This window comes from Protopterus annectens, chromosome 8.part0 (genome assembly GCF_019279795.1).
Source record: "Protopterus annectens isolate FY-2018-M chromosome 8.part0, PAN1.0, whole genome shotgun sequence".
NCBI lineage: Eukaryota > Metazoa > Chordata > Ceratodontiformes > Protopteridae > Protopterus > Protopterus annectens.
In genome coordinates this window covers 194,562,111-194,583,554 of record NC_056741.1, presented here as the reverse complement: position 1 = coordinate 194,583,554, position 21,444 = coordinate 194,562,111, and the positions used below count along the sequence as shown (strand labels likewise).

Genomic DNA, 21,444 nt, shown 5'->3' with positions numbered 1-21,444 from the left:
ATGCGAGCCGAAATAAAACCAAGACCCAATCCTCCAAAGGCAGACATCCTGTCTGGTGGACCCCAGCCATAAACAAACTATACAATAGAAGGAGGAAGCTGCTAAATGATAGAGCAAAATTCCAAAAAGGGAAGGAATCTCTGATCAGTATTATCAAAAAACTACGGGCACTCATAAAATCATCTAAGGCCAGCTTCGAGAGAAAAATTGCACAGGACACTAAGGATAATCACAAGGCTTTCTTTAGTTATGTTAGGAACCTGGGTGGTAATTCCCAGATATGCTCAGAATTAGTCCAAAATGACAAAAAATACACCGAACCCACAGACATTACCAACATCCTAGCTGACAGGTTCAGCACAAACTTCTCCCCCACCTCCCCACCAAAAGGGCAAATATCTATCCCAGCAGAGTGCTGCTCCCCTGACATCTCAGATGCTCAGGTAAGAGCCGCCCTCTCCAAAGCAAAAAACACAGCATCAATGGGACCAGACGGTGTCCCGGGCTACGTCCTACATGAACTCCAAGAAGAGCTAAACCCAAACATAAAACTACTGTTCAATCTCAGCCTTACTACAGGATATGTACCCAAAGAGTGGCGTACAGCAACTGTGGTCCCTCTCCACAAAGGTGGTGCCTCAACGGATCCTGGAAACTATCGCCCCATAAGCCTGACTAGCTTGGTCTGCAAAGCTATGGAAAGGATCATCATGGACCTCATAAATAAAGATATTGGGGACCTACAGACACTGGATCCTACCCAGTTCGGCTTTGTTAGGGGCAGATCCTGCCTCTTAAACCTGGTTGATTTCTTTGAAACAGTCACCAAGGCCATTGACCTTGGTCCACACTGCCTACCTGAACCTCGCAAAAGCCTTTGATACAATACCCCACTCGGGCATTATAGATAAGCTCACCAGCTTAAATATAAACCCTATGTCACTAGATGGGTTGCAAACTGGCTCAAGGACAGAACCCACATGGCTAGAATTGCTGGAGCCATGTCAGACTCCAAACCAGTTACAAGTGGCATCCCACAAGGCTCAGTCCTGGGACCTCTCTTGTTCGGTATATATTTCTCGGAGGTACAGGCCAACACGGAAGGACTGTGGCTGACCAAGTTCGCAGATGACTGCAAACTGGGCGCCATAATTGACTCTCCAGCTGACAGAAGCGTCCTCCAAAAGGGCCTCATAGAAACAGACAACTGGTGCCAGAGCCATGGCCTCAAGCTAAACGCCAAAAAGTGTATAGTCATCCCCTTTGGCAAAAACAAAGTGCCCACAAATTACCACATAGGTGGTAATCCATTAAGTACCGAAGAAGTAATTAGGGACCTGGGGACCCAAGTTGATAGCAATCTCTCATTTGACAACCACGTGGCCAAAGTGGTTAGAGAAACATAGCCCACCTAATCATGAAGGGATTCACATCTAGATCAGGGGAGATCATCGTGCCTCTTTACTCATCCCTCATCAGGCCCATAATTGAGTACAAAGCCCCTTTTGGGATGTACCTTACCAGACACCTGCAGCAACTGGAAAGACCCCAAAAGTACCTCACCAAGAGGATCAAAGGGCTCAAACAGATGCCAAATACTGCCCAGTTAAAGAAACTCCAGCTCTACTCATTGGCATACCGCCTGTTCAGAGGCCATCTGTGCCTGACGTATAAAGCCATGTCCAACCCAGAATTAATGGACATGCTGCATCTCAGAAAATCCAAATCCCATCGAGCTACACACTCGAGAGACTTGAACCTCAGCACTGAAATAAATAGGACATGCTGGAGGGACAGATTCATAACCCAGAGGCTCCCTTCACTCTGGAATAAAATCCCAGTCCAGGTTAAGCAGAGTCCCTCATTGACTCTCTTCAAGAGGAATCTTGATGAGTGGATGGGAGATCGTAGGTTTACCCCGGGTATCACTTCTGTGTCACTGTTAGACAGAGGCACAGTATACTAACCTCAAAAATGGGCATAGCAAAATTAATTTAAAATGGGTGGCGAAAGCCAAACACATTCTGGCTAGGCTTATAAATGCCCTAGGGCAGATAGCCTAGTATGAACCTATGAACCTATTATTATTATTATTATTATTATTATTATTATTATTATTATTATTATCATTATAATCATCATCATCATTACTATTACTATTATGTGTTATTGGTGGAGTTTTCTCATCTAACAGCTGTTCCTCCTCTGTTGTCAGCCTTAGAAGATATATTCTTTGCAGCCAGCAATTTGCCTGAGAGTCAGCCACCTGCTCACAGAGAGTCTGATAAATTATATAAGACACCCCATTCCCACAAATTCCTTTTCTATAATCCCAGGTCAAATTTGCAGTTATTTATTTATTTATCTATATATTGCTAAAATCTTTTTCTTTCTTTTTTTTTTTTTTTTTTATGATTTATGCCAGGGTGTGGAATTTTTATTATTTGTGTTCATATCCGACAGGACTTTACCTCCTTCTTCAGACTCAAGAAAGCTGTGAAATATTTGCACCCTAACCACTGAGTTTGTACTGATCTCTTCAAACTGTACAATGGTTAGAGTGCATGGAAGATGTCCTAAAGCTTTAAAAGCCAGCCTGACCCTTTGCAGGATATGTCCCATATGGTAAGGCACTGTAACAGTGATCTATTAAAGCATCTACTTTTATGGTAAGTTTACTTACACAACTTTACTTTCACCAGATTTATCATTACCATATCTTTGAGTCATATATCATTTCTCTGCAGAAAACTACCTGAATTCTTTAAATAACTAAGACATTATACCAGGTAACCTGGGAGTGAGAATCTATTTCATTAGATAAAATTGTATTTTATACAATAACCAAGACAATTTTCTAAATATCTTGCAAACTAAATCTGTAAAAGTGCTTTTTGTAAGTAAATCACATTTGTTGCTGTTGCATGATAGCACCATAATGCAGTGATGTTAACTGTGATATTACAAGCAATCATAGCTGGCCAGAACATTATATTTGTTGCTGTTTCTTTGTACTTTACTATTTCCATTTGTGACTTGTGTATCCTGTCAAGCATTTATTTTTCTGAGCTGATTGTGAGCTATTACTTTCCCAGCTTTGAACTTAAAATCTTCAGCACAACTGTCTTTCCTGAAAAACCTCACACACACATACACACACACACACACACACACACACACACACACACACACACACACACGCACACACACGCACACACACGCACACACGCACACGCACACACACGCACTCACGCAGGCACACACACACGCACACACACACACACACACACACACACACACACACACACACACACACACACACACACACACACACACACACACACACACACATACGTGACTAAGTTTCTTTTCCTAATTATGACTTTTTGTTTGCCTGATCAGGACATTCTTTCTTTGCAGTGTATTTCAGTAACTGCATTTTTAAATCAGTGTCAGTGCACCAAAGATTTTTCTTATGCCATTTTAAATCTGTAAAATTACACAAATAATTTCTAATTCTTCTTCCAGTAGTTCATGATTTTCTAAAAAATATGTTCTGTTTGATATATCTGATATATATAGCTTCTTGCATGGTTTGTATTTTATTTTCATGTCATACTACTACAGATTAAATAGCACCTTATGCCATCTAAGCAACGCATTGGTACGGATGTTTTCAACATGCTTTTCACAGCTTTCTGATCTAATTCCAAGTAAACATCTTTGTTGTTGATATATTAAGGAATTTCTCACATAAATACCATATTTCTAACATTTTTTTTTCTTATCAGAGCATATATTTTGTTCATATATAAGTATTCATGACCCATAGGCAATGTTTTATTTTTATGAGCTTAAAGATCTATCTGACCAACATCAACCTGCAAAACTATAGGATTGCTTATGTTAAGGTATATTAATCTTGCAACATCTCTATTTTTTTGAGAATCTCAAAATTCTTCCTATTCATAGCTCCAGTTTCAGTGTACATCTACTCTAACAGCTTTCTTAAAGACCTAAGTATCTCAGACATATTTGGTACAAAATTCACAAGACATTGTATAATTCCTAGTTATCCCCCTAACAGCAAATTATCTTTTAGCCTTGTCATTTGTGCAAAATTTGGATTTTCTCTGCATTATGTTGCACTCCATCTGATAGCATATTATTAATGTATTTGAGACTTTTCAGCATTATTTTACAGTTGCTTCGATATAACCAGAATAATTCTGTCTTAATCTGTTTATTAGCTGTATTAGTCTCCTGTCATGTGACTATTCTTTTATCTCACTTAAAATAAGAGATCATAATTTACATTTACAGCACCTTCCTGGCCATCAGTAGCTTAGAAAACATCATGACCCCCCCCCCTTTCTCCTTTTCTACACAAGGTTGGGGTGCTGCAAAATACCATTTTGAAATACATCTGGTACTGATAACATACCATAAATTACTATAAGAAACTTATAAATTCCAAATGGTGTATTAAAACTAATTTGGATTTTACTTCATATATCTTTATTATGTTAGCAGCCTTGGTATGTATGTGTTACCTAGAAGAACTCGGCACTAATTTTATCAATCCTTCAACAGTAAGCAAAAGACAATGCTCTTGTTTATTTACTTTGCTCTGACCCCAATATAAACTTTGAGTTTCCCTTTAATAGTAAGTATACTACTTACCATTCTTTTGCCTCTACTTAATTCTTAATGGCATCTGTGTTTTTTCATTCTGTTCAGCCCCTGTTCAACTTTAATTCTGTTCTGGGAATTATTGGCATTTTTTAAGTTCACATACCATCAGTGCATCAGGATTTATTACTATGTGATATACTACTGGCAATTTCATAACATTCAAATAATCATAATAATGATCATGCAGAATACCATGGCAATGGTTATGTATAGTATCCAAAATGCCTGTGTGAATTTATAAAAGCCTGTGTGAATTTATAAATGCTCATAAGGACTCCTTTGCTTCACACTAGTTTTCTTATAAGCCAAATTACTTGAACTATGAGGAGAAAGCACTTCTTTGAGACTACCAATTTAAAAAAGAACCATGTGGGTTTATTTTTCATATTCCTTCAGAAGATTTTTACCACTTGTGCCACCTGATAGCCAGAATATGATATTGATGTTTACACAGTTAGTATTTTTTAGTTTATTTTTGCAAATATTTTCTGATACTATAACCTGCACCTATATCTAATTTAAATAATACGTTTTGCCCAGTATCACCTGATAGCAGACTACCATATCCTTATGTCTGATTGATTTAGATACATTTTTGACTTCATTTTGTCAACTCTGTTCATTTTGTTAGTACAATAAACAGCTCATTTTCATTTTCATGTTATTCTTCTGTAGCATGCTAATTTGCTTTCACATATCTTTGCAAAAAGACCATTTCTACCACAGATTCTGCAATATTAATTAAATGCTGAGACTTCCTCTCCTCATTCTAGATGCATGTACTGCAAGCAATTCATACAAGCACTACTATGCCTCTTATCCTGAATCATAAGTTTGTTTCAGGTGCATTACCTTTATACATTCTTTCTTAGATCAGTACCATTGCAAAACATCCCTGCCTTTATTTATTTATTTTATTTCATTTTATTTATTTTGCATTTGTTGACCGGGAGAGTCTGAATGGATACATATCCATTTTCAGCAGAGGCCGGGGAGAAAAGCTCCACAAATAAAATAACAGAATGTAAATAACATTGGTAAACATGAAATATAAAAGGTACCATAGTTATGAATTTTAAACATAACAACAAACTACCACAAGATTACAGTAATTCAGCTGACAGAGACAACCTATATAAGAGGAGGTGAGGATGTAACAGGGAGTAATAGAGTAGGGAAGAGGGTGGGAGTGGGAGGTCAGCCTTTGGGGGAGCAGGAGCATATCCATGAAAGTTTTAGGTTTTCTTTGAGTCATGTTTTGAATGACACTGTAGAGTTGGCATTGGTAATGGCAAAAGGTAAGGAGTTCCAGATTTTGCCTATGTAGTTTTGAAAGAGGGAATCATCTGCTGTGTTATTGCTTTTGGTCATCTTGAGAAGCTTTATGTCACTAGAGCGAAGTTGTCTGGGATTGGTTTGTATTTTTAGTAGGTTGGATAGTGCTGGAGTTTTATCTGGTAGTAGTAAGAGTTTGTCAGCAAAAGAAAGCTGGTGGAATGATAAGAGGTTAGGGAATTCAAGTCAGCTAAGCTGGTGCAGTGAGAGACAGTGGTGGGCTCGATAGGGAGCACATGCGGCAAATCTGGCTATTTGATTGTAGCAGATATTGAGCTTGGAAATGTCTGTTTTTGGTAGGTTGGTGAAGATTGGTACAGCATAGAGTATGGTGGAGAGGAGGAGAGTTTGAGCTCTGGTTGTTCTGGCAGGCTGAGTTAGAAAATATTTATTTTTGTAAAGACTGACAAGTTTTTTGTGGACTTTTTATGGTTTGATTTATATGCAGGTTGAATTTGAGGTTATTGTTAGTGGTAACCCCTAGCAGTTTAGTGTGGGTATCTGGAGAGATGATAGTACCCTCTCTGGATGCAATATTAAAAGAGTTGGCTATCGTGGTGGATTTGTTAGGTTTGAATAGCAGCAGTTTGGACTTTTTGGGATTAAGTAGTAGGTTTTTGTTAGGAAACCAGGTTTTTTAGTTCAAGTTTGAAGTTGAATGGGTCAAAGTTATTTTTGTTCTGGGTAATTTGTAATGGAGGGGTTGGTTTGAGTTTTGTATTTTAGTAAGAAGGTGGGCTGGTGGTCGCTAAGGGTGTTTGGAAAGATTCCTCATGGTATGAAGCTATTTGGCCTTATTTATCTAGATCCAGTCTAGGAGGCATTCTTTGGTTTTACTGTTTCCTAGTTGAGTGCTAGATTGAATGATTTGGGAGAAGTTATAAAGGTTAATATGGAGGTGGGGTTAGTAGTTGAACATGTGTTCCAGTCAATATTGTAATCACCTAAGATGATGGTTTCTTGGGGTAGATTTTGATTTATCCAGTGTAGGAGGGCTTATAGGGAGGGGATATTTTTTACCTGGTGGTATCTAACCAGTGATAATATTGATTGATTTTTCATCACTAAGTTTGAGATTGGCTAGGAGAAGTTCAGAATTATTAATGGGGGGACTTGAGGATTGATGGTGACAAGTCATAGGTTATTTTTGTAAATGAATGCTACACCTCCTCCTTTTTTAGACAGTCTATCGTGACGTAGTACATTGTATCCTGTTGGGAGGAAATCATTGTCGGGTGTAGTGGGTTTTAACCAGGTTTCAGTTAATGATAGTATATCAGGGAATAGGCAGAGAGTAAAGCATGGAGTAGGAGCACTGTGTTATTGATGCTACAGATATTTAAATTTAGTAGTAAAAGGCTATTTTTTGGCCTATTCATGGGAATTTGGTTGGGTGTGGCACATGGCTTAGATGTGGAGTTTATACAGGGGCTTGGACTTGGATTGGGTTATATTTCACCTGCTAGGATTAGTTGGTGGTTTATATTATGGTGTAAGAGCTTAAACAGTTAGATAGGATAACTATGTACTTGTTTGTGATAAGAGATTTGGGAGAGGTTGGGAGAAGTCTTCCTGAGATAGGTGGACTAGTGATGTGGTGATATGTAGTTGGGAGTATATGCTGGCTGTTGTGCTGGGTGGGAGGAGTGTGGGTGGAAGTATGCTTTGTTGGAGGTGAATAGTTATCTCTGAGTATGGTGTGATAAGAGGTAAGGTAGTTTGCTGATGCTAGCATAAAGAGGATGGTGAGATTGAATGAAAGGATGGTGGCTGGCTTTTGATAATGGGGGGGTCATTTTTGTGAGAAGTTGTAGGAGATTGGTGTAAGATAAGTGGGAGGAGAGTTTAGGTATAAATCTTGAGGTAGTGTGGGCAGGTGGGAAATGGGGGCAGGGTAGGGCAGTGGAGAGAGCCCAAGCATAAGCAAGGGCAAATGGAGCAGGGTAGTACCGAGAACAACAGGAATGAAGGAGCCCAAAAAACAATCAGTGAGCTAGGTAAGATTTTCAATTGAATTGTGCTGGTTTGCTAAAACAGATTAAGGATAATGCCAATTAAGGAGTTTATGGGTACTTAAATAATTTAAAGAAATATGCCAATTATACATATGGATATATGTGGGTGTGAGACTTAAGATAGAAATGGGGGACTAGGAGTTTGCTAAAGCAGTATAATATAGTAGTCTAGCAATATACTGGACTAGGTTTCTTAGTGAGACATGGGAGGTTATAGGGGACTACTACCAGGATGGGGCCCAACTGCAGATAGCACCTGGTCTTCTACCAGTCCTGCTAACAGGTTGGTATAGCATTAGATAGTAACCTGTATTTATAAAGTGGCTGGTCACAGGTGCCGGACCAGGCAGTGCTCTATGGTGGTAACAGAGGGGGAGACTGTTTTTCATAAACAGCGGACTGTACAAGCAGTACACATCTAGGTAGGAAGGAGATATACAAGGGCAGTGTAGAAAAAATATTTCACTGTATAATATCACAAAACATGTATAATGGTGTTAAAGTAAATCAGAGCACAGAAATTAAGCAGTATTACACCTACGGCTATTGTATTAAGTACAATATATGCTGAGTAAACTGCAGACATCAGGAAAAGAGAATAAATATCAGCAATACACAGTCAGCATAAATAGGAAATACATACTAAGGTCAGAAAACACACATTTCTCTTGAACTGCTCTACGCTAGTAGAATAGTTTTACAACTAAACATAGCCCAGTTATTAAGCACATCCATTCAATAGAATATGTGTGGCCATAGCATTGAAATCAATGCATGCCAAGTAAAACTTCGGACATAGGGTAAAAAAAGAAAAAAAATTATCAGCAGGCAATACTGCTGCGGTCAATCTCAAACAGCAATTTAAAGAAGCAGGAACTGTTTCCCTGGAAAATTGCTATCAAAGTTAACTGATAGGACTATATGCACAAAACAAGTAACAGAAATTGTTAACTTACACATGCAGCAGCTAGGTAGAACAGGGGGGCAATCTGCAGTTGGCGCCAAACAAACAAGAGATTTTAAACCTTGGACAGGTCAGGGGAGGGGGAAGGGTATAAGACACCAGGTAGACACCATAATGATGTGCACCAAGAACAACAGAAAAGGAGGAGTCCAAAAAATTATCAGTGAGCTAGGTAAGGGAGATTTTCAACTGATTTGTGTTGGTTTGCTAAAACAGATATAAGGATAAAGCCAACTAAGAAGTTTTATGTGTGTTTAAATAATTTAAAGAAATACACCAACTATACAGTTATATGGATATATGTGGGTGTGAGACTTAAGATAGAAAAGGGGGACTAGAAGTTTGCTATAGCAGTATAATGTAGTAGCCTAGCAATATACTGGACTAGGTTTCTTAGTGAGACATGGGTGGTTATAAGTGACTACTACCAGACTGGGCCCCAACTGCAGATAGCACCTGGCCTCCTACCAGTCCTGCTAACAGGTTATTATAACATTAGATAGTAACCTGTATTTATAACGTAGCTGGTCACAGGTGGTCTGTTCAGTGAAATTCAGCTTGCAGTATTCAGGAGGTGGGTGATTAAATTCCCAGTGCAGTGGATGAACTGTATTTATAAAGTAGCTGGTCACAGGTGGTCCTTTATTTTTTGTTTTTCATTTTTTTCCATCCCTGTCCCCTCTCAATTAGGCAGTTGACCATCAGTTGCCACCAGCTCATTTCCTTTTTTGTTTGGATTACCAGACGTGCCTTAGCCTCCCTCCATGCTCAACCCAATTAACATCTGCAGCCAGTGAGGAGGCTGAGGAAACTAGTACAGCATCATACTGCTAAGATGGAATGTGCCTTAACCCCTGTCACCCTGCACCATCCAAGTAAGTTGTGCAATGGCTGCCCTTGGGATGTGTGTGTATGCTTATGAGGATGGACAATGTACAGACCAAGAGGTACATCACTTGCAGCAAGGAGTCTGCATAGCTCTTACTGCTGCTATTACAGATAGCTAAGAAGACCCCTCTCAACAGTATGGTTGAGCTGGCATCTGCCTCCTACTCTCATCATCCCATAACTATTCATTAAAGATAACTACACCTTTAGCTTGGTTAAACAGCAGGATTCCCTTGAATTACTTCAGGTGCAATTGACTGAAGGTAAGAGCCCTCTTCAGGTCATTGCCATCTATATGTCCACCCTCCACAAATCAGGACATGCATTCAGCCTACTAGGACCTACATGAGTCAATCAAGAACTAACCAACCACCCTGGTTTTGGGTGACTTTAATTACCCATCCATTGACTGGGTAAATTATACGTGTTCTAATTCACTTGCACAATGGTTCCTGGACTTCATTAACTCCAATGCCCTGGACCAGCTGGTTGACACAATGATAAGGGGCTCAAACATTCTGGATCTTGTGTTCACCAACATGGGGGACCAATACACCACCCCCAGTGTGTGGCCATCCCTGGTGAGATCTGACCACAAATCAGTCTTGCTAGAAGTAACTATAATACAAGACAGCCCCCAGCAAAAGCGAGACTTAAAACTTCTCCAAGGCTAATTACAACCTCTTACATGACAGCATAGCTTCATAACACCTTCCCCCACTGATGGAACAGAAACCTGTGCTGTATTATACACCAATGCTTTATATGCACCTGCACAATTGTATTGGCTCTGCCATACCTGATAGAACCAAAGCAAGATCTTCAAGGCAAAACAAACCTGCCTGGTGGATATCTGCTATTAATACGCTACACAATAGGAGAAAGAAATTGCTGTCTAAGAGTAGGAAGGAACAGTTTCAAAACTGGAAACACTCCTTCCTTACCTTAAACAAGCAAATAAGACTCTGAGTTGAAGTACCCCAAAGCTAACTATATATCCATATCCCTAACTAAGAATAACCACAAGGCATTCTTTAGTTACATCCATAACCTCAAAGGTAAGGTCCAGATTTGCATTGAACTTGTAGTTAGTACTACTACTTATACAGAACCTGTGGATATAGCAAACCTGCTGGCTGACAGGTTCAGTGAAAACTTCACACTCCTGTCCCTGCCACATATACCCCAAAGCATCCCTAACACCTGTCCCCCACCTAGTATCTCTGAAGATCAGGGCTTAAACACCCCCTCCAAGGCCAAAAATACAGCCTCTATGTGACCAAACAACATCTTTGGCTGTGTTCTACATGAGTTAAAACAGTTATTAGCATCACCACTGGGCACACTTTTCAATCACAGCTTAAACACTGGCTTCATCCCAGCAGGATGGAAATTGCTACTGTCATTCATTTGCACCATATTTCCACAGTGGTAAGAGGGGCATTTTGTATTGCTCATCTCATAAGTAAGGGCACTGCCTTCAGAAAAAAGTGGTTATAACCACCCTGTACTCTTCCTTCATGAGGTCAATAACAGAGTATAATGCTCCCATTGTTATGTCCCTTTCTAACAACCTGCAGCAATTGGAGACACAACAAAGGCTCCTTACAAAGAAAATTCAGGGTCTTCAAGATCTGTCTTATGTAGACAGACTGAAATCATTGTCGCTTTACTCTGTGTCATACAGACTGCTCAAATGTGACCTGTGTCTTGCATATAGAGCAATCTCTGACCCAGTGTTAGTGGAAATGCTGTACATTTGCAAGTCAGATGGCACACAGGCACTTGCTCACAGGACCTTAAACTGGTATGTGACATCAATAGAACTTGCTGGAAAGACAGATTTGTCTCACAGAGGTTGCCCCACCTTTGGAACAAGCTTCCTATTCATGTTAAAGAAAGCCCCTCATTGGCTTTATTTAAGCATAACTTGGACAATTGGATAGGTAACCAGAAATTCACCCCGGGGGTTCCACCTGTGTTCCTCTTGGACATGGGTAATAGGTGCTGATTTTAGTGTCTCCCTGAACCAGACACCCTTGGCAGCATGGGTTGAACTTCGCTAGGCTTATAAGAGCCCTGTGCCATTAGCCTAGTAACCATCTATGATCCTATGATCTATGAGCCTCTGAAATGGTCCCTCCATGCACATGTTGCCAATCAAACATAGCGTGTCTGGGGTACAGTCAGAGCTTTATCTCTTAGTGCCATGGGAATGGGGCTCAATTGTTCTTGTTTGACTCATATTCTGTATTACAGTTATCCTTTTCCTCAGATGATTTTTTAACTATCAACTAGTAATTTTACTTTCTTTGCACAAAGCCATAGGTTTTCATAAGTTACTCTGCTTTTCATTAAAAATATTCAAATTTTTGAATTTACTATTTTTATTTCTGTCCTTTGATTCATTCATACAAGCCTCTATGGTCTTTGAAGGATCTGTAAGTCTTTTAAACAGCACATCTAATAAGTTGCAAATTATTATGGCATATACTGCAATTTCTGAATTTTTTGTTACATGCTGCTGTTTCATTTTTGTCTTCAACAAGGAAACTAAAATACTAAAATCAATAAATACTTTTATGTCTTGTTCCCCAGAGATATGTAGGAATGTTGCACAATAAATACATGCAGACACACATACATACACACACACACACACACACACACACACACACACACACACACACACACACACACACACACACACACACACACACACACACACACACACACACACACACACACACACACACACACACACACACACACACACACACACACACACACACACACACACACACACACACACACACACACACACACACACACACACACACACACACACACACACACACACACACACACACACACACACACACACACACACACACACACACACACACACACACACACACACACACACACACACACACACACACACACACACACACACACACACACACACACACACACATGGATAAGCTCATGGTATACATGTCCACAGTCCTGCAGAGCATACTGAAGCTGGCTATGTAATACGCAAAAGTATATTATCAAGTTGTACAACAGGAAAGATAATCTGCAGTTGCATAACAGTGCATCAGTGAGGCACCAATAAAGTAGCAGCAGTTGTTTAAGGTATGGGTTGGAGTTTACCCATACCATGCCTTTGAATTCAGCATCCTTGGAAATGCTGTATTTCTACGTATTTATTTTTTGGACCCTACATAACCCTCTCGCCCTCTTTACTTTTGATATAATTCTTTATATCTTTAAAGCTCTAACTCTCATGAATTCTCAACTATGAGGTACCTCTGCATCACTTGTAATATACCAGCCTGTACTATAATTTTATGTTTCATTCTCTGCTATAATCAATGTAAAAACTGATGTTTCAATTTTATATTTCTTGCATGCTATGTAACAACATTTGTCTTAAGTTATGTTTCAGTTTTGTATTTCATTGTATTTGTCATGCTATGTAACAACATTTGTCTTAAGTTATGTTTCAGTTTTGTATTTCATTGTATTTGTCATGCTATGTAACAACATTTGTCTTATGTTATGCTTCAGTTTTGTATTTCATTGCATTTGCCATGCTATGTAACAACATTTGTCTTAAGTTATGTTTCAGTTTTGTATTTCATTGTATTTGCCATGCTATGTAACAATATTCTCCTTATGTTATGTTTCAGTTTTGTTTTTCATTGTATTTGTCATGCTATGTAACAACATTTGTCTTGCGTTATGTTTCAGCTTTGTATTTTATTGTATTTATTTATTTATTTATTTTACATTTGTTAACCGGGAGAGTCCGACTGGATACATGTCCATTTTCAGCGGAGGCCCGGGGAGAAAAGCTCCAAGTTCATAACAGACATAAGAACATTGTTAATGCAAAAAAAGGAAGATAGTTGAGTTCTAAATACAATATAAAGATACATCACATCTTGGGAAAAAAAAAAACAACAGCAGCATATAATAAAAAACATAGGTCAGTTACAAAGCCGAGGCGCCTTGTTAAAAGCGGTTAAGGATAGTGAGGTAAGAGAAGGGTAAATGATAGTGGTTAATCAGGTTTGGAACAGGGACATTGCCAGAGAGTATTGAGATGGGGTTTAAGCTTTTTTTGAATTGTAGGAGTGAGGGTTCGAGGTGAGCATGGTCGGAAGGAGTTCCACATTTTACCTACAAAGTTTGAGAATAGAGAATCCCCAGCAGAATTATTGGCTTTGGTAGTTTGAGCTAAGATCTTATTGGAGGAGCGTAAAGATTGCAGGTTAATATAGGGGTGAATGATGTTTTTCAGAGCTGGTGTTTTCTCTGGGTGATACAGTATCTGGTGAGCCGTTTTGAGTTGGTTGAAATGGAGTTGGCTGGAAAACTCTAACCACCCTAGTTGCTTCAAGTTAGTGCAGTGGTGCGTTCTAAAGGTGGAATTTGTGGCAAATCTAGCTATGTGATTGTAACAAGAAGCAAGTTTGTTAAGGGTTGTCTTGTTTAGGTTTGTAAAGAAGGGGGAGGCATAGAAAAGAGTTGATAGTAGGTGTGTGCTGGCAATTGTAATTTTAGCGTGAGGAGTGAGAAAGTGTTTTACTTTATAGAGAGCCAAGCTTTTATTGACGGTTTTGATGGTAAGATTGAAATGGGTGTCAAATTTAAGGGAGTTATCAATGGTAACACCTAATAGCTTTGTGTGAGCTTCTGGTGATATAGTGATTCCATTGGAGGATGTAATAGAGAAGGTGGGGAAGAGTCTTGTTAGTGGGTGAGAAAGTAAGTAGTTTTGTTTTGTTGGGGTTGAGAACTAGTTGTCGACTTGAGAACCATTTTCTATTAGGTTGAAGGTGTCTTGGGTTGAAGCAGTGAGGTCTGCCAGGTTGGAGGCAGTGCTGATGATAGTCGAATCATCTGCATATTGAATGCATGTGGCATGGGGGTGATTGTGGGCAGGTCATTAACAAAGATGGTGAAGAGAAGAGGGCCAAGAATAGATCCTTGGGGAACTCCAAGTGTAACAGGTAGGCATGTAGATAATTTGTCCTGCCATAGAACAGCCTGTTGCCTATTGGACAGGTAGGATTGGAACCATTTCAGCGTGGAATTGCTGAGTGATAGTTTTTTAATGTATGGAGGAGTTGAATGTGGTTCACCATATCAAAGGCCTTGGAGAGGTCTAAGAAAAGAGCAGATGATAGTTTATTATTGTTTCTGAAGTTATTGATGGTATTAGAAAAGGATAGTAGGGCTGATGTGGTACGGTGATTTGGCCTGAAGCCATGTTGGGAGTTAGCTAGAATTTTATTTTTGGTGAGGTGTTCCATCAGTTGTTTGTGGACACACTTTTCCATAATTTTGGCCAGGGGTGAGAGTATAGCTATAGGTCTGTAGTTGGTTAGCTCTAGTGAGCTACCACCTTTATGGAGAGGAATAATGTGGGACATTTTCCATATGGAGGGATGAAGGCTTCTGACAAGGTACGGTTTATGATTATGGAGACGGGATAGGAAATGGCCTCAGCTGCTTTTTGCAGAAACTCAGCTGGGAGAAGGTCAGCTGCTAGCTTAGTGGGTTTTAGTTTTTTAAGAAGAGATGTTATAAAGGATATAGGTACTGGATCGAAGGTAAATAGATGATCTGATGTAGTTGTAGTATTCTGCTGGCATGGGTAGTGGAGTGGGCTGGTTGTTTGTTTGAATTGTGTGGCCAGGGATTGTATAGTTTCTGTGAAGAAACTATTGAATGTGTTAGCAATGTTTACAGGGCACTGTTGTTTGCAAGTTGTTGGAGTGGGGTGGTTGCCTGGCCTGGGTGCAGGAGCTTGTTTAAGCCTGCCCAGAATTTTTGTGGATTATTAAGGTGTTTGTGTTGGAGGTGGAGGAAGAAGTTTATTTTATCATTTAAGATCATTCTTTTAGTTTCATTTCTAAGTTGCCGGAAGATTTGGTGGGAGTGTGGGTCTTTAGAGGTGCCATGTGACCCACATCTTGTTTCTAGATAGGATTTTGGATTTTGTTTCCTTGGAGAGCCATGGTGCGGTTTTGGTTTTAGTTCTAATGGACCGTATTGGAGCATGGGAATCTAGAATCTTGAGGAAGGTGGTGTTGAAGTAGATAACTGCCTCTTCAAGAGGAAGAGACTTGAGTATTGTCCAGTTGTGGGCTTTAAGTTCAGTTTGAAAAATGGAGGCGTTGAATTTATTATTGTTCCTGATTTTTTTTATGGTTGTAAGAAGCGGGGTGATTTTCTTGAATTTGATAACATAGGTGAGTAAGTGATCACTCATGTCCTCTGGGTGAGTACCTGCTGAGTATTGGTCAGGATCTTTATTAGTAAGGATCCAGTCCAGGATGCTGTCTTTGTTTTGGGGTTTACCTAGTCTGGTAGGAGTGGATATGAGCTGAGAAAAGCCATGTAGATTTATGCTGCTAGATGGGGAGCTAGATGAGAAGGAATTCCAATCGATGTTGAAGTCACCTAACACTATGGATTCCTGGGGGTGAGTTTGAGTTAACCAGTGGAGAAAGTCCTCTAAGGTTTTGTTATTATTGTTGCCTGGGGGGATGTAAATACATGCTATATTTATGCTTTTATGTTTGTTTGGTTGAAGTTTTACAAGTAGAATTTCGGCATTGTTTGTTAGGAGGGGTTGTGGAGAGGCAAGGGAGATTTGTAATGTATTTTTGTAGAGTATGGCTACACCGCCACCTTTACGAGTTATTCGGTCTGCTCTTAGTATATCATACCCTGGTGGGATTATCTGTGTGTCTTTCGTACTTGGTTTAAGCCAGGTTTCTGTGAGACATAGTAGGTCTGGGGAACAAGTTGCTAAAAGGGCATGTAGGTTGTGAATGTTATTGTTTACACTTCTGATGTTTAGATGACAGGTCAGAAGAGAGTTAAAGGGTCTAGAGTTTAGATTGAGAAGTGGAGGGGAGGATAGGGTGGAATTACAATTGAGTGGAGGGGAAGGGCATGGGTATTTACCATGCTATGTAACAACATTTGTCTTACGCTATGTTTCAGTTTTGCATTTCATTGTATTTGCCATGCTATGTAGCAAAATCTGTCAACTAATGTTTCAGTTTTATATTTCATCGTATTTGCCATGCTATGTAACAACATTTGTCTTATGTTATGTTTCAGTTTTGTATTTTATTGTATTTGCCATGCTATGTAACATTTGTCTTACGTTATGTTTCAGTTTTGTATTTTATTGTATTTGCCATGCTATGTAACAACATTTGTCTTATGTTATGTTTCAGTTTTGTATTTTATTGTATTTGCCATGCTATGTAACAACATTTGTCTTACATTATTTTTCAGTTTTGTATTTTATTGTATTTGCCATGCTATGTAACAACATTTATCTTAAGTTATGTCTCAGTTTTGAATTTTATTGTATTTGCCATGCTATGTAACATTTGTTTTACATTATGTTTCAGTGTTGTATTTCATTGTATTTGCCATGCTATGAAACAACATTTGTCTTAAGTTATGTTTTAGTTTTGTATTTCATTGTATTTGCCATGCTATGTAACAACATTTGTCTTATGTTATGTTTCAGTTTTGTATTTTATTGTATTTCCCATACTATGTAACAACATTTGTCTTACGTTATGTTTCAGTTTGGTATTTCATTGTATTTGCCATGCTATGTAACAACATTTGTCTTGCGTTATGTTTCAGCTTTGTATTTTATTTGCCATGCTATGTAACAACATTTGTCTTATGTTATGTTTCAATTTTGTATTTCATTGTATTTGCTATGCTATATAACAACTTATGTCTCATCTTTGTTTACCTCATGTCACCAGCCCCTTACTGTTTATTTTTGCTTTTATTGTGGGTCTATATTATATCATCGAATGCTTAAAAAAGTGAACGCTGATTGATCGACCTAATTTAAGCGAAAGCTTACAATCTTGAACTGTCAGATCAGCGATTTTTTTCCCAGGGAAGCCCATACACACAACACAAGCACACCAAACAAACAGAAATCCACACACATACACCTAAAATCTGATATGTAACCCTGCACTAAACTATGCACACACCACTAACTACCCACTTACCTTAACCCAAACCCTAACCCTAAGGTATCGCACACTCACCTCACCTGCTCCCTAACCCTAACTCACTTAAATCTGCCCTAACCCTCATGTCAACTCAATCTCACACACACCTAACCTGAGCCCTAACCCTAACTCACCTAAATCACCCTAACACTCACATCCGGACAATCGCACACTTACCTGAATCCAACCGGTAACTTTCCACCATAACACTGAAAATACCGAAGCAACAGAAACAGACAACTGAATTCTTTTCCTAGGAAAAAGTTCAAGTTTCTGCTGCTTCGATATTTTGCAGTTTCACAAAAACTAGTTCGATCAATCAGCGTTTGCTTTTTTAAGAGTTCGAGGATATAATATAGACCCTTTTATTGTACTGGACCTTTTCTGCTCGGGTCTCCACTGAAAATGGGCTTTCGGCTCAGTTGGACCAATCTGGTTAGCAAATATCAAATAAAACCAAATAAAATAAAATAAATTTTGATAGGCTATATAATATGACCGTAACTTGAAAGGCTCACTGGGTCATTCCTACCTATGTTGAATTAGATAAATAAATAGCTAACTATATAACAGGTAAATATTATAACCTTGCTGTTTTAAACTGAAATGCCATTTCTTATTATCTTTATACAGTTTTCCATATGTTTTTCTTGAAATAAGCAGTTTATTTAACAGTCTTTCATACTTATCAAATATTAAAGTAATATGAATGCATACAGAAAAGAAAGCAAATTAGGAAATGCAATGAATTATTTTCCCTGAGTTTCATCTTGCTAATGATTCGTGCAAAACTGCACACATAATGCTGAGTTAATTTTTGTTTTCATTATAACAATCCCATATCTCAGTTTAGCAGGATTAATATAACTAGAAATGTCATGCAATTGTCTAATAAATTCACTTCTGAATGGTGCAAAGAGAATTAAACCAGTATGTATTGTATTTGTTTTGCTAAATTCTAAGAAAATGTTTCTGGTCAACGTGTTTCAAGGTGTCATGATTTTTATATTTCTTAGCACACCAGTGGATAATCTTCTTATGACAGAAAAGTGGATAGCTGGTAATGCTGAATATAATGTCAAATGGTGCACTACTGATCAATCTGACTTAGGCATGAAAGAGCAGTACAGTTACTTTTCATGACAACCAAGACAGATGTATGGCTGTTTGAAGACTTTTGACAGTCAAATCAGTCATTCATTGTTATAACATTAATTTGGGCACAGATGGCGGTAGGACTGTTTAATATAAAATCTGTTTCTATCTGTGAAAGTAGTAGTATGTTCAAATGTTCAAAATTTGGATCTGCTAATTGACAGAGTTCCTTGACTCTAGGTTTCACTTAAATATATATATATATATATATATATATATATATATATATATATATATATATATATATATATATACCACCTTCAGGTGCTGATGAAGAATTGCAGATGCATATACTGTACATGAAAAGCCCATCAGGATGGTGATCTATGTCTTTTATATGTCATGTAAATGGGAAACCATCACAATCTGCCTTCATTTCAATATTTTGTCACATGATCACATCTAGAAGAATGCAGTTTTGTAAAATATGCATGGCTGTTACTCCATGACAATATGAGAAACTAATAAACTTTGTCATAATTACATATAAAAGCAAGAAGCTGTAGAATGGTGATAATCTTTATATTTCAAGTTTTTCTTTGGTTTCAAGTCTACATTCAGCACTATGCATAATTAGTTTTACCATCAAATGTTTTGCAGGGCTACGGTTTAAGGGGAGAATTGTTGAAAACGTAAGACTTTACTATAGTAACTAAATAGCGTTACCTCTGTGTGAAATTTATCTGGTTGTATTTCTTATCTTAATTTACACCTAGGCAATTCTTGGTAATTTTTCCTGCCCAGCTTCAGAGTCTGACTACTGCCAAAGTATGTGCACATGTTTTCAACATTGACCGTTCCTTCATTTTGACCATCACACTGCAGACCAATGTGAATAACCAAACACTTTTCCTGGACACTATAGTGGGTAGTGCCTCTTCACAGGCCCCAAGCTACTACAAATGTGCTTCATTCCAGGTGAGAGTTTTCAAATCAAACATCACAGGTAGCCATTGCATGTGAAAATGTTGATTATTAAACCATAATATATTTTTAGAGATATAAATCACAAAGATTACTTCATTTTTTTGATCTCTCTCTTTTCTTCTCTATGTCTTTTCTTTTTTGCTGTGTTACTTTGTACGCCCAAAAACAATTTCAAAACTATAAATTGCTTCCTGTTTCTTTTCAGAATTGCTGGAAACATGCTAGTCTATATAATGATACTACAGCATGGTACAATGCAGTATTAGGACTACCTAAATTAAAACGTTAATCATTAACAAATTTAGTAATGTATGCAAATGGCTTTGCCATGATAATTACAGGAAACAGTGATGCTGACAAGTTGTAAACAAGAAAATTAATTGTACACTGGAAAACATTTAGAGATATGCAATAAGAAAATAAGTTGGATACAAGAAGACATGCAGTTTTCAACAACTGTGTGATTTAGACTTCAGTGCCACACATGACAACTTCAGCTAGGGGGCAATTAGTTACTAAAAAGAAGAATTGTAGAGGTATAGTTAACAGTATTGACCCATAATTATAATGGCCACTTTTGAAACAATAATGGGCTGGTAGCACAAAGTATAATTTGTTTATCCTGAATGAAGGATATTGTTGTATTAAATCATCAAGACACAAAAAGAAATCACAAAACAACAGTTAATAGCCAATTAGTGTTTGTCAGTAATATCCTCAGCTGTATAAAAGACCCATTGCTAAATTTTTGAAAGATGGTACCTAATCAACTGTATCTCAACCATATCATCACAGATATAGATACACACTTGTCAAGTATTCTGAAAATGTTCACCTTAGGGTTGCACAAAACTTTATTTTGTAAATCAACAGGTTCATATTAAGACAACTGTTTGGTCTTCTATTTGCATAAATGACTTAATGCATTCTTATAGTACCTTCTGATATAACTAAAACCATATCATATCATCTGATTAGTGGAATTTCAGTAGTTGGATCCCACAGAGTTTCAGATTTCAGTGACTGTTGTATTTTTTTTATTTTTATTTTTAAGCATTCCTCTATAAACAATGAAGAAGCTTAAATATACTGATGACAAAAAAGCATAAATCATTAACAGAAGTCTGATAAATAAAAGTGTGAGAGAGACTCTAAAATGTGACTAAATAGGTAAGTTTAGTTACATTGCATCTAAAGATCTGTTAACATGACTTAACAGCAAACTACTTTCATACAGATTGTAACAGGCATGTATGAAACGTGAATGGAAGGACAGGATTAGAGTTTAATTCTTAAAGCTTTCAGAGTATTTTTACAGTGACCAGACCTCATTTATTCTGTGTGGGATCCAACACATAAGAGCAATATAAACATTGTAAAAAGG

At 38.1% G+C, this 21,444-nt stretch overlaps 1 protein-coding gene across 1 annotated transcript in view; it reads left to right on the top strand.

Moving 5' to 3' along the window:
• LOC122808188 (alpha-2-macroglobulin-like protein 1) overlaps window positions 1–21,444 on the top strand; it is a 452,973-nt gene that overhangs the window by 36,600 nt on the left and 394,929 nt on the right. Inside the window, exon 2 of the mRNA XM_044079156.1 lies at window positions 19,850–20,051. Coding sequence (XP_043935091.1) covers window positions 19,850–20,051 — 202 coding nt within the window. The remainder of the gene's footprint in view (window positions 1–19,849; window positions 20,052–21,444) is intronic.